At 41.2% G+C, this 14,641-nt stretch overlaps 1 protein-coding gene across 3 annotated transcripts in view; it reads right to left on the bottom strand.

The window, feature by feature from the left end:
- SORT1 (sortilin 1) overlaps positions 1–14,641 on the bottom strand; it is a 70,927-nt gene that overhangs the window by 19,894 nt on the left and 36,392 nt on the right. For 2 of the 3 annotated variants that reach the window (XM_012648536.1, XM_012648535.1), the window contains exons 5-10: positions 13,951–14,115; positions 10,371–10,444; positions 7,823–7,872; positions 6,378–6,508; positions 3,251–3,395; positions 1,890–2,045 (exon numbers count right to left, since the gene is read on the bottom strand). In XM_012648536.1, the coding sequence (XP_012503990.1) occupies positions 1,890–2,045; positions 3,251–3,395; positions 6,378–6,508; positions 7,823–7,872; positions 10,371–10,444; positions 13,951–14,115 (721 nt within the window). The remainder of the gene's footprint in view (positions 1–1,889; positions 2,046–3,250; positions 3,396–6,377; positions 6,509–7,822; positions 7,873–10,370; positions 10,445–13,950; positions 14,116–14,641) is intronic. The other variant, XM_012648537.1, reaches the window with a different exon arrangement.

The following is a 14,641-nucleotide window of genomic DNA, read 5'->3' as shown; positions in this document are numbered from 1 at the left end:
AAAAAAAAAAAAAAAAAAAAAACTATCACAAGAGATAAAGAAGGTCATTATAGGCCAGGCATGGTGGCCCATGCCAGTAATCACAGTATTTTGGGAGGCAGAGGTGGGAGGATTGCTTAAGGTCAGGAGTTTGAGACCAGCCTGGGCAACATAGTGAGGCCTTGTCTTTAAAAAAAAAAATTAGCTGGGTGTGGTGGCATGTGCCTATAGTCCCAGCCACTCCAGAAGCTGAGTCAGTAGGATTGCTTTAGCCCAGGAGTTCAAGCTGACAGTGAGCTATGATTGCACCACTGTACTCCAGACTAGATGACAGAGCAAGACCCTGTTTCTAAAAAAGAAAGAAAGATCTCAAACATCCTTTTAACCTTCTCAAGGAACTAAAAAATAAGAACAAACTAAGCCCAAAGTTAGCAGGAAGGAAGAAAATAATAAAGATCAGAGCAGAAATAAAAGAAAGAGATTAGAAAAAGAATAGAAAAAAAATCAAAACTAAAAACAGGATTTTTTTTTTTTTTTTTTTTTTTTTTTGAGATGGAGTCTCACTCTTTTTGCCCAGGCTAGAGTGAGTGCCGTGGCGTCAGCCTAGCTCACAGCAACCTCATACTCCTGGGCTCAAGCAATCCTTCTGCCTCAGCCTCCCGAGTAGCTGGGACTACAGGCATGCGCCACCATGCCCGGCTAATTTTTTTTTTTTCTATTATTTTTAGTTGTCCAATTAATTTCTTTCTATTTTTAGTAGAGACGGGGTCTCGCTCTTGCTCAGGCTGGTTTCAAACTCCTGAGCTCAAACAATCCGCCTGCCTCGGCCTCCCAGAGAGCTAGGATTACAGGCGTGAGCCACCACGCATGCTTTGAGTTTTCTAAGGAAAACCAAACAAGAAAGCGAATGAAGAAAAATTCATTTATTTAACAAACATTTATTGAGTTTCCACTATGTGAAAACTCTTATAGGCCTTTGGAACTATATTAGTGAACAAAATAGACAAAAAATTTTGTGAAATATACATTCTGGTAGGCTGAGAAAAGTACTAGACGTAGTAAGTAAATTATATAGTATGTTAAAAATAAGTGCTCTGGAAAAAACGTGTGCAGCTAAAGGTGGACTGGGAGTGTATGTGTGATGGGGGAGGCAGGTCTCATTCAGAGAGTAACATATGAGCACAGACTCCAAGGAGGAAAACAGTGTTGCAGATATCTGGGAAACAGAACCATCGGTGCAAATCTCTAATCCATGTATGTGGGGGCCTGGTGTGTTAAGAACTGGCAGGTGGCTAGTGTGACTAGAATATAGCAAATGAAAAAGAGAAGAGTTGGAGGTGAGTTAGGGAGGAAATTGGGAGCCAGTATCTCTTAGGACCTTGTAGACAACTGCAAGGACTTTACAAAATAAAAACAAACAGCCCCTGCCTCCGGCCAAAATATAAATACATAAATAAAATAAAACTTTAAAAGTCTTTGTACTTAGACTAATGTGTTTATTTGTACAATGGGGCCTTTTACTAAGAGCCTTTTACTACAAGCCGTTGAGTAGAACACAAGAAGAACTTTGGCTGGCTACTGCTATGCCCTCTATGAAAGGAAGAGCAGGAAGTGGTTCAAATTCAGGCTCGTCCCTGTAGGCCTACACCTCCCATATAGTAATAAAAGACTCATTGTATAACCTAAACAACATAGACTCAAAATATCTTTCTATCTGCTGTTGCTTTTCTCTCTCCCAGTTCTATTTACTGTAACTTATTTAAAATAGGGAGCCAGAATTTACATGGGAAGGCTTATTGGCTAGGCAAGCAACGTTACTGAGGGGACAGGAAAATCAGTTTCCCCAAAAGCCTCAAACCCTAACACATTCAGCTGAAGGAGCAGGGCAGAACAGCCATGCTGAGACTCACCTTCCGAGAGCACACTTGTTATGTAGACCCCACGGAGGGAGGTCACATTGGTAAAGTCTGTCTCTCCGCCTGTGGTAGTATAGAGATGTCGGTCCAAAGACTTGGAATAGACAATGCCTCGATCATCTGAAGTAAAGATTGTGCCAAATCCAGTATCTGAAATAGGCAAACAAACAAAAACACTAAGTCTTGGGAGAGAATAGAGAGAAAAACAATAGTCTAACAATAGTCTGACCAAACCCAGTTGGCTCTCTTCACGATGGAGACTCGGACCTAAGAATTAACCAAGGTTTGGTACCGAAAATCTTCATGTCCATCTTTAATTCTAGTACCTAACTTAGTGCCTGGAACATGGTAGATGCAAGTTTGTTGAATGAATCAATCAGATGCTACAGAAAACTTCTTCCCATATATATTTTGATGGCAGAAGCACTATATTTATTTATTTTTTTTGAGAAGCACTATATTTAGATTTATATTTTACACATCTCTAAATCTTTGTACTCTAGAAAAATGCTTCTCAAACTATCTGCAATGAAGGATCATCTTTTTTATTTCCAATGTGTCATAAACTGATGCTTTCATAAAATAAAATAAAAACTAATCACTATAAAAATGAAATGAAAAGACCTACAAAATATAAGCTCTAAATTTTTTATCATTGGATTCAACAGACATAAAATTACTTTGTCAAATGGCTAGAAGAGTTTCTAAACTCTTGCTCTCAAGGTCTGTACTTATTTGGTAATAGAGAGTTGCATGTCAGTACCGGTCTACCAACTGTTCTCTGAGTAGCTCTCTGTTCTATGACACTTGAACATACTTTGCATAAATTCAGAGTATCAAAACAAATAGCCTTTTCTCTGCTAAATTTGACTGGCTTAAAAAAAAATAAAAAAAAAACAAGTGACCTTTTAACACATTGACTACCATACTAGGAAAAAAATGTTTTTCCTTGGGGCTATGGTGTTTTATTATGAAAATAGAATAAAAACTTTGAAAACAAAATGATCCTTACTAATTTAATGAGAAATGTGTTATTTTTTATTGTTTTCTGTGCGTGAGTTACAAACAACTTGAAAAATAGTTCTTGCGGCTCCCAAGGTGAAGAGATTTGTGAGTCCCATGTGCTTCACCAGGCCCCGGGCTCAAAACTAGTGTGAGTTAAATACAACTTACATGGCAGTTAATGTGTTAAACAGAGGCTATACATTATCTCTAGGACAGAGTAATCCATAGGCCACTAATACATTTCTAAGGGTAAGAAGAAAAATCAACACATAAAAAGGAAAGCTACTCAAAGTAGGGCTTAAAGTTTACGTCTCTATGCATTTAAGGGTGAGCCACTAAAAAGCTCTTACCTCCAGGTTCGTCTACATGCATGAATACCATGTCATCGTTAGCTGCCAGAATAGAATAGAATTGTTCCTGCCCCACGGAAGGGAGCTGGGCCATGCCCCATGTGTCCCCTTGATCTGTTGACACATGGATCCTTCTTGTTGTATCCTAGAACAAATGCCAATATTTTTCTTTTTAATTTTATGCCAAGACACCATGTGTAGAGACAAGAACAGGAATGTTTAATTATTATTATCCATTTCCTGACTGGGTACAATTGCTATAAATCAAAGGTCATAGTACTAATTACCAAAGTAATTTCTAACCTCCAGCAAAGTTCCAGGTAATGTACTTCTTCATTCTGGCATGGCCCTGTGAGAAGGTATCCTCCCAATCTCTGATATTCTATCTCCTTCAATGTAGCTACGGCTCATAACATGCTTTGAGTTTTCTTTTTTTTTTTTTGAGACAGAGTCTCACTGTGTTGCCCGGGCTAGAGTGCCGTGGCGTCATCCTAGCTCACAGCAACCTCAAACTCCTGGGCTCAAGCGATCCTCCTGCCTGCCTCAGCCTCCCGAGTAGCTGGGACTACAGACATGCGCCACCATGCCCGGCTAATTTTTTCTATATATTTTTAGTTGTCCAATTAATTTCTTTCTAATTTATAGTAGAGACGGGGTCTCGCTCTTGCTCAGGCTGGTTTCGAACTTCTGAGCTCAAACAATCCGCCCGCCTCGGCCTCCCAGAGAGCTAGGATTACAGGCGTGAGCCACTGTGCCCGGCCTCAGATAATTCTTAAAATGATGACTGCTGCATAAAAGTTCGGTCCCTTTGGGACAGTCCTGACACAATCCAAAGAATTAAATAATTAAGGGTCTAGAAAATGGAGATGAAACCCATGCTTGGGAGATCACAAGGGAAGTCAAGATGTGACAAACCTCCATTTTAAGGAAGTCTCTCAGAATAGTCATAGTGAAGGGAGCATGCATGGGCCGGAAAGAGGCCAAGGAGAGTCAGAAATTACTATAAGGAAGTGGATCAGGGAGTCTTTGGCTGGTAAAAGGCATCTGTTAAGAAGGCAATTAAAACTTACTCTCTGATAAGTAGCTTAAAATAGCTACGAGACACAGTCATCAAGGGCATCAGAATTAATCTCAGGGTCTCCTTAGGTTAAATATTCTTTAAAGTTCAGTGACAGGTACATTTAAATTATTTATTTAACTTATACCAAGATGTCTAATTAGTTTGAATCTTATGTTATAGGTAGAAACTAGAGTTCAAAAGCACGTTTTAATTTTGTACATGGTAGCAGTACAGCATAGGAGGCTGTAAGGAGGCTACCTCTGGATTTCTACCAGGGTTCCTCCACTGGGCAAACCTAGGCAGGTTACTCAATTTTCTCATCTATAAAATCGAGATAACAGTATTAGTTCATCAGGTTTTGGGGAGGATTATTACAAAATGGCTTGAGAGAATTATCTGTGCTTACTGTTTCTACTTCCCTATCTCCAGTTCTCTCTGAAGTCACTCCAATCAGCCTTTAACCTCACTACTCCAGTGAAACTGCTCTTGTTGAGGTCACCAACAATCTCTTCTTTGCCAACTCCAGTGGATAATTCTCAGAACTCATCTAACTCAACATCTTACTTGAGTGTAACAGAGCTGATCATGCCTTGTGCCTTAAAACATTTTCTTCGCTGCTTTCATGACATCACATGGTCCTGCTTTGCCCCTCCCCCACTGGTCCCTCCCTCTCAGTCTTTGCTGGATTCTTCTGTTCCCAACTTCTCAGTGTTGGGGTGTTCAGGGCTTGTTCAGTCCTCCCGCCGCCTCTCTACCTATGCATTCTTCCACAAGATACTATCTAGTCACGTGGCTTCAAATACCATATCAATTTGGGAGATTCATAAACCCAAATGCTCATTTGACATGTCCATTTAGATATATAACAGGTATCTCATATCCAAAACCGAATTCTTGATTTTGCTCCCACAAACTTGCTCCTCCTGCAGTCTTGGCCATCTCAGAAAATGGCAACACAATCCACCCGGGTGCTCAGGACAAAGACTCCAAAGGTACCCTTCATTCCGCTCATGCTCTCACAACCCACGTTTAATCCATCAGCAAGCCCTATTAGCAATATGTTTAAAGATACATCCATAGTGTCACCACTTCTCCCTCGTCCACGGCTAACAGCCTGGCCAAGCTACCACCTCCTTCCCTTGGACTACTGTGAGAGTCCCCGGCTACTCTCACTGCTTCCATGGGTGTCCCTGGCAGGCTACTCTGTGCACATCTATTCTGTCTAAACTGAAGCCAAATCCCATCATTCCCCTGCTCACAACCCTCTCATAGCTCCCCAACACATGAAGAGTAAAAGCCAACGTCCTAATCGTGACCTAGAAAGGCCGTGAACGGTCTGCCTCTCCTGTGGCCTCACTTCTGACCACTCTTCTCTGTGTTCCTGCCACACTGTCCTTCCCTTTTCTTCAATGTGCTGAGCATGCTCCAGCCTGAGGCTTTCCATACTTGCTGCGTCTTCATCCTGCTCTCCCCCTAGCTGTCCACATCATCGTGCTCTCACTTGATACGGGTCTCACAGAACCCACCCAAACTGCCCTATCCAAAACAGCATGCTCTGATTCCCGCCACTTCCTACTTCCTCTGCTTTAGATTTCTCCACAGCTTTAATTATTACCTAACATATCACATTTATTTGTTAGTATCTATTTCCCTCCTTGAATATAAGCTCTGAGAGCAGGAAATGTATCTGTTTTGTTCATTGCTATGTTCGCTGTATGTATCTAACATACAGTAGGTACTCAATGTTACCTATTTTAATTTTTATTATTATTGAAAAATGAGCAAGTGGATTGCTTTTTTCAGATGTTCATGTCTGAGTAAAGCCCAAATACTGAGTCAACACATCCCAAAAAAGATAATCGGAATTCGTATGACGACAAAGGCCGAAGTGTAGAATAGTCCACCAGAGTCAATCAGCCTCTGTAAAAAGAATCACCCCAAACCTTACGGTTGTATTAAATATTGCAAAGAGACAAGAAACTCTGTCAGTACTTAGTAGTAAAGAGAATCTACATGAGGCATATTTACAGAAATATCAGACTTCAAAGAGAAGAGGTAAATATCTACCTTATCAGCCATCACAGAGGCAAAAAGGAAACGTCCCCCAAGACCAAATGAGTAGATTTTCACGCCAATGGTTTTGAAAGTTTTTCCCAAGTCTGAAGTTCTCCGTAATTCCAGAGCCCCAAGGTCAGCTTCTTAAACAAGACAAAATATTAATTAAAACTCCGCTTACTTGTGAGCCTAGTTCAAAACAGCTGTTTAAGAATTGTTCTTGGGCCGGGCGCGGTGGCTCACGTCTGTAATCCTAGCACTCTGGGAGGCCGAGGCGGGCGGATTGTTTGAGCTCAGGAGTTCGAAATCAGCCTGAGCAAGAGTGAGACTCCGTCTCTACTAAAAAAATAGAAATTATTTGGACAACTAAAAGTCTATATAGAAAAAATTAGCCGGGCATGGTGGCGCATGCCTGTAGTCCCAGCTACTCAGGAGGCTGAGGCAGGAGGATTGCTCGAGCCCAGGAGTTTGAGGTTGCTGTGAGCCAGGCTGATGCCAGGGCACTCTACTCCGGCAACAGAGTGAGACTCTGTCTCAAAAAAAACAAACAAACAAAAAAAGAATTGTTCTTAATTTTATAGCTGAAGCATTTTTAATCCTATGCATGTTGATCAAATGACAATATAAGTGTGATACAGCATTACATATAGGGAATTCATATTTGGGTTTTTATACATGTGAAGTTTTATCAGTTGCATAAAAATATCAGCCATAGCATCCTGCTTTACTTGGCACAATTTAAATTATCTTTTCTTTTTCTTTCCTTTTTTTATTTTTTTTTTTTAAGAGAAAGTGTCTCGCTCTGTTGCCCAGGCTGGACTTGAACTCCTGGGCTCAAGTAATCCTCCTTCCTCAGCCTCCTGAGCAGCTGGGATTATAGGCATGCACCACCATGCCCAGCTCTCATTCTAAGTTGTCTTGTTTGAGTTTTGGTTTTCTTGTTTATTATCCAATACCCCTACCAATTTACATCCCATGAGAGCAGGACTTGGGTGTTCTGTTCTCTCCATCTTTAGAATAGTGTTTAGCATATAGCAGGTGCTCAAGTATTTGTTGAATGAATAAATGAAAGATTTTGCCTTTTGCTTTGAAATTGTACCACAGAGTGGGAGGCCAATGGCTTTTGCCAATACAAACATAACCTATGAGCTTTTGCAGAAATCACTATGCATTTTAATTTGCTATTATTTATAGCCTAATATTTGTTTTATATAAATACACTGCTAAAATTAAGAATACTGCCTCTATGTATAGCCTACCTTTTATTTGGTCCGGGTACAGTGTAGTAATTTGGTTGTCCTTTCAAGATTTAAAACCTTATTATCAACTTTTTTAGCTGTTAAAATTTCAGGAGAATGAAAGAATCTTTTATATTTCTACTTCACTTCATGCAACACAGAACATTCTACCACAAATGGCCAAGAGGACACTCTTTTCTGGGACTAAAATATACTTACTGCAGGAGCCATTCACATAGGTGGTAAAAAAGATGATGTTTTCTGATCCCCTACAATGAGGCAAAAACAGGGAAAAGAAACAGTTTAACACTGCTAATGGACTATGTCAATCTTTGTCACAAAGTTCCCAGAAAGTCTAACAGCTTCATCCACAGACAGTGGCCAGCACAGCCTTCTCAGGTGCTGAGCCCTGGTCCTTCCACGGCCTGGCCAGTCACGTTCCCCAGCTTGGCCCCATGCATTTTCCACAGCCCACTACTTCTTTATGTGAACTCTTCCAGCCGGTCACACTGGACTACTTACACTCTCCAAATTTGCCTCTCACATTTGCTCATACTGTTTCCTTCCTTCAGTGCTTTTCTCTCCCCTAACCAAACCTTATGCTCATGATCTTCTGGCTCCAGCTTAAAACCTAGCTCTTCCACAAAACTTTCCCAAAGAAGCTGGAAGGCTTCTTTGTTGCAAAATTCTAGAGCAGTGGTTCTCAACCACAGGCAATTCTGCCTCTCAGGGGACATGTGACAATGTCTGGAGACAATTTTGGTTGTCACAACTGGGGCAAGAGGGGCAAGAGTTGTTACTAGCATGGAGTAGGTACAGGCCAGGGATGCTGCCAAACAGTGCACGGGATGGCCTCCCACAAAAAACAATTACCTGGCCCCAAATGTCATTAGAGCTGACATTGAGAAACCGTGCTATAGAGCACTATGCCATTCTACACAGCCACTTAGCACTCATTTGTCTCCTATTTTTAATTTTAATTACATAGTATATGCCTTATCCCCCCTACTACACTAATTGGCTTCTCAGGGCAGGTACTAAGTTTTATGCTTTGTTGTTTCCCCTCAGAATCTAGTTCAATGCTTTATATGAGCTAAATAATTTAGTCCTTTCATCTCGAATAGACAACTAGGTCAGAGGCTGAATTATTTAAAACGTAACTTGGAAAGGGAGTTTGCAGGGAACTAGATTCAGATTCTGATGGTCATTATAGATTACCGCCAGCAAAAGCTGCTGGGTTTGAGCATGTTCTCTCAGGACTCAAAGTTATAAATTCTTAGAAATTAAAGATCTAAAAGGTGAATAAACAGTTATCGGCAGCCTAGTTATCCTTATTGAGACACCAAGCAAAGAAACATGTTACTAAAGTAAAAAGCCCTACATAGGATACAAAATAAAATACCATTTTCAAATGACTTTTCAGTTTTAAAGATAAGTTTTAATGATCAAAATTACTACAGTCTTACTTAAACACATCTTACATATTTTAGGTCCACCAGGAGCGAAATAATTCAACTTAGTTACCTTAAAAATTACTTCCTTCCTTATAAGACCATATAAGGTAAATATACAATTCATTAAAATACATAAAATGAAAGCAAACATGACATGCATACTATTGGTGCTGTAAAAACCTCATTACACGAGCATTTCTGGAAAAGGCCTATTTTATTTAAGCAACATACTTAAAATTTTAATTAATTTTGGTAGACACATTTCTAATCTATATTATACACTTTCCTGATTCCCTAAGTAGAGTACATTAAACTCTTTCTCGGGATTATGGGTCCTCATCACAAACATCAATCATATCAAACTATAATGCAGTGTTCCCATTAGAAGTTACTGAAGTATGTGTACTTTCTTGATCTAGCACTAAATGATTTCATACTGTTACACAGTCTCTAAGTTTTTATCTGTCGTTCTGCCTCCTTCCAGCTCTCAGGCTATAATTCTAATACTGTCATGTGCTTGTTGCTAGCAGCTATGTATTCCAACTCTGGAAACAATCTGCTATAACCTGGGAAACCAGATTAACAAATTTGTTGAAATTAGTGAAATGGAAAGAAGAAAGCAGCTCTAAACAAATTTTGGAGGTATCAGCTCAGTCATCCTCCACACTTCCCAAATACATCTCCTTTCACACAAGGAAAAAACTAAAGCTGAGAGAGGTTAAGCCACTGACTAGCAGCAGAATGAGGTTCGAACAAAGGTGACATGACTCCCAGGGAAGAGCTCCCTCCACTGCATCACCTTTAAGCAGGGACCTGGTGGGGCAGGACGTCCCACTGAGAGAAGTGTTTGAGTTTTGGTGCACACACAGTGTGACTTTGGGAGTCTGAAAGGTCTTTAAGCTTTCTTCCTGATTCCTTGCTATGTTCTACCTAACTGATCTGGCTCTCTAGACAAGGGAGTGTAAATCTGGGCACAGAGAAGTATTTAAATCCCCAAATTAAAGCTGTATTTTATTATATTCCAACTGATGTCACCATTCATGGAAAATAAACCTTTTGCAGGCAGCAGCTACTCAGTCACATGCCTTATTTTATACTTTATATTCTAACATTTAGTGAGAATAAATCTTTTCCAACAGAATTAGAAGATCCTCCAGGTCAAGGTCTGTGTCATACCCCTCTCTGGTATCCCTTATGGCACCCTGAAGAGTACTTGGCACATAGTAAGTGCTCAATATTTCTTCATGTGATTTTTGGCAGCACTACCAGGAAAGGTTTAGGGCTCTGCACAGATGGAGTCTTCTGTTACTCACCATTTGGCCAAACATACTGCTTTGTGGATTTCTTCCCATTTTCCCCCAAAATTCTTGGACACCCACAGGCCATTCTGAAAGATTATAAATGACTTATCAAAATTCCAGCTTTATCCTGTGCAGCTGCTTGTATGACCTTTAATAATTCATATCCAATCATTCAGGACAGTAAAAACACATACTGAAGTTCCATCAGAACCGCCTGAACTCTACAGACACACACACGGTTTATCTGGGGCCCCTCGGGGTCTTAAAAGTTCAGAATAACAAATGCGTATGCAGTGCCTACTATGTGCCAGGCACTGTACCAGACATTGCACTGGGGATACAAAGATGAATAAGACACACTCCCTTCTCTCAAGGAGCTCACAGTTTAACACGGGACATAGATAAGAAGAAAGTTCAACACAATGCAGTGTTATGGAAACATGATCTAGTGTAGAAATAGGGAGAGGAGGGCCAGTGTATCAGAGAGAGTTTCCTGAAGAAGATGGCTGTGCTGAGTCTTTTTTTTTTTTTTTTGAGACAGAGTCTCACTGTGTTGCCCGGCTAGAGTGCCGTGGCGTCATCCTAGCTCACAGCAACCTCAAACTCCCTGGGCTCAAGCGATCCTTCTGCCTCAGCCTCCCGAGTAGCTGGGACTACAGGCATGCGCCACCATGCCCGGCTAATTTTTTCTATGTTTTTTTTTTTTTTTGAGACAGAGGCTCACTGTGTTGCCCGGGCTAGAGTGCTGTGGCATCATCCTAGCTCACAGCAACCTCAAACTCCTGGGCTCAAGTGATCTTCCTGCCTCAGTCTCTCGAGTAGCTGGGACTACAGGTATGCGCCACCATGCCCGGCTAATTTTTTCTATATACTTTTAGTTGTCCAATTAATTTCTTTCTAATTTTAGTAGAGATGGGGTCTCACTCTTGCTCAGGCTGGTTTCGAACTCCTGAGCTTAAGCAATCCGCCCACCTCGGCCTCCCAGAGAGCTAGGATTACAGGTGTGAGCCACCGCGCCCGGCCTGTGCTGAGTCTTAAATGATGAGCAGTGTGAGCAAAATAAGGCAAGCAGGGAGATGAGGTGTTACTGCACAAAGATAGACCAGTACTAGCAAAGGCAAGGAGGTGATTAAAACACTGCAGTGTGTGCAGGGAGCTAAAAGCCACTGGACATGAATGGGGTGCAAATTCCAAGGTGAGCAAATGAGGTATGAATGCTAGGGAGAAAGGCAAGGGCCAGCTCATGAAGAGCCTTCCTTCCATGCCATGCTGAGGAGTCTGGGTTTTATTACATATGAGGGACTCTCGGGAGGAAGGTGCTTTAAGCAGGAGAATGACACAGTGAGTTTCACTTTTTTAGGTGGAATACTTAGATGAGAATGGGAAAGACGTTTTACAGAGGGCTCTGAGGTTCTGAACTTTGTCCATGAGGAATAGGCTTTCCAAGAACTCAGAAGCCAGAATAGTAGAACTGGATGACTTTTCCTGTAGGGCAGGATGGGAAGAGGGGTTGTGTGTGTGTATATAAGTCAGTCACTCTGGCTTTCTGGTTGGGGTATAGGATGCATTGTGGTATCATTAACTAGCATAAAGATTAAGGGAAGAAGAGCATGCCTGAGAGAAGAGCAGGGAAGTAGTTCAGTTTTAGACTGATTTGTGGTGCCTGTAGGACATCAAGATAGAGATATCCAGGGGCAGCAGGACAGGAATCTGACACTCTAGGGGACAGCCAGGGCTAGAGATAAGGATTGGAGAATCTTACACATTATAAGTGGTAGTTAGATGGTAAGAGTGAAGAGATTGCTCAGAGTGAAATGAACAGTAGGCATTTAAGGGTAGGTTGAAAGGAGTTTAACAAAGAGACCAAGAAGGAATGGCCAGAAAAGTAGAAAAACCAAAGGGAATGATGTCACAGAAGCAAAGCAAGTGGAGTTCCCCAAAGGAAGGATTGGCCAATACTTTGAAATGTATCGGAGACTTAAAAAGGTAAAGACTGACAATGTCAATTATACTGGCAACACACGCTTACTGAGCTCAGCTTCAGTGGAAATGGGACAGAGATGTCCTGGTACAGCTGAAATTAAATGCAGATGATCCAGGCAGAGTTTATCTTCAGTGTTCCCCTACCCTCATCCACCATTCTCCTTTAACACTTCCTCCTCTGGTAATATTCACCTCCCAGCATTTCTAATTTTCCTAATTCTACTTATAAAGGCAAGAAAAGGTCTGATACCACTTATTTGCACTTTGGTACAAATTGGTCCATCTTTTCCATCCCAATTATTTGTACTTTGAAGTTACCCTTAATTGGAAGAAATTTCAGGTATAAAAGCAGATTGTACCAGTCTCTTCCTGAGAATGGCCCCATTTTAATAACCTTGAGATACTTGGTAATGAAGATGAGGTGGTCAAAGAAGACATCTGTGGTTCTGTCCTTTCCTATGGAGGCTCTTTGCTCCTTTATAGGGCCTTCAGCTTAAGCTGCTGGTGGCCAATTTCCAGGAATTGTTGTTCTGAGATCTGAAGCCTACCTCCTACTAAGCTAATTTCTGTCTTCTGGCCCCCATTGGCTAAGCATAAATTTGACCCTCCTGGAGCGCCCCCCAACTCATCTCTGCTCAGAGACCTCCTCACAGAAGGCCCAGACTCAGACTCCTCTTCCAGGGCCCTTCACCCTCCCTATGCCACCCCTTTGCTCAGTCTGACTGGTCCACAGCTGATGATCTTATTTCTGTCCCCAGTCAGTCAGCATAACAATGGCTCTCAAGCTTCAGTGTGCATGCCTAGCTGGGGAGCTTGTTAAAAATATTAGCCATTCTGCAACCAAAAGTCATTGATTTATTCTATCTGGATTGGGGCCTAGGGATGAGATGTGCATCTTAAACCAGTTCCTCAGGTGTTTGTGTCTGATCCTGCTGCTCAGAAGCCCACACTCTTAAGAAATAAGATGAGAGAGAGCCATATAAAGTATAATTATGACTAGGATAGTCTAGCAACTCAGCCACTTTGGGCCTTTAACATCCACAATAAAGGAGACTAGTCCTCCAGGAAAGGAGAAGCTGAATGTGCTCCTCAGGGAACTCTCAGCAGAGAGGTGGGAGGGTTAGGGAGAGACACTGGTTGCTGAGGAAAGTACAGGAATGTGGCGGTGGGGGTGCAGGGATTTGAAACTTTGGATATTTAATACACGAGTGTCAAAGACCAAAATCTAACAAAAAAGAAAAAAATTATAAAGATGTCGTTTGGTCATAGGGAAGAAACAATAATAATATTAGAAGTCTGACAATTTATGCTTGTCCCTTGCAGCACAAGAATTAATACATTAAACTGTTTTCTAGTTCATTACTCCAAAAGCACACATTATTCACTTAAATTATGACAACTAGACATCACACTTACCTGGAATAGATAACACATGGAAATCATGCCCTTTACTAAATAGGGAAAAAATGCAAAAATACATACTCCATGGTATAAGAAGACACTAGAAAGAAGTCCAATATACAAGAAATACCTGAAGGGTCCTTCTAAGACAGTATATTTCCGAGACGATAAAATGTAAACATAAGCCAAGTTCCTCAGCTGGACTTACTTCAGTGCTGAGGGCTAAAAGATAATCAGAATTCTGAGGGCTATACATCATCTGTGTGAGAAGATGAAAAGGGAGATCTGTCTGAACAAAGTTCTTTGCAAAATCTGATGATCTGAAGATTCTTCCTCCACTGCTTCCTCCAGACACCTCTGCTGTTAATATCACCTGATCAGGAAGAGGAAATATCAGATTCAGGATATGATACTGTAAACACACAGGAAGTTCTAATAAAGACATCTGCACCCGAATGTTTATGGCAGCACAATTCACTATTGCAAGGATGTGGAAACAATCCAAGTGCCCGTCAATTCACGAGTAGATTATTAAAATTTGGTATATGTATACAATGGAATACTACTCAATAATAAGTAATGATAGTGATCTAGCACCTCTTATATTTTCCTGGATAGGGCTTGAGCCCATTATCTGAAGTGAGGTATCACAAGATTGGAAGAATAGGCTCCATATGTACTCGCCATCGAATTGGCACTGACTGATCAACACTATGGTGCTCACACGGTAGTAATATTCTCCAGGAATTAGGGGACTGGGGGGGAGTAAACTCACAACTAATGGACACAGTGAGCATTGTAGGGGGGAAGGGCATGTCTCTAATCCTCGCTTGGGTGAGGCAAAGACATAAAATGTAACCAAAATGTTTGTACCCTCATAATATCCTGAAATAAGAATA

Source organism: Propithecus coquereli, unplaced genomic scaffold, assembly GCF_000956105.1.
Source record: "Propithecus coquereli isolate 6110/MARCELLA unplaced genomic scaffold, Pcoq_1.0 Scaffold289, whole genome shotgun sequence".
NCBI classification, from domain to species: domain Eukaryota; kingdom Metazoa; phylum Chordata; class Mammalia; order Primates; family Indriidae; genus Propithecus; species Propithecus coquereli.
Note: the sequence above shows the minus strand (reverse complement) of the source record. Positions and strands in the feature narration are given on the sequence as shown.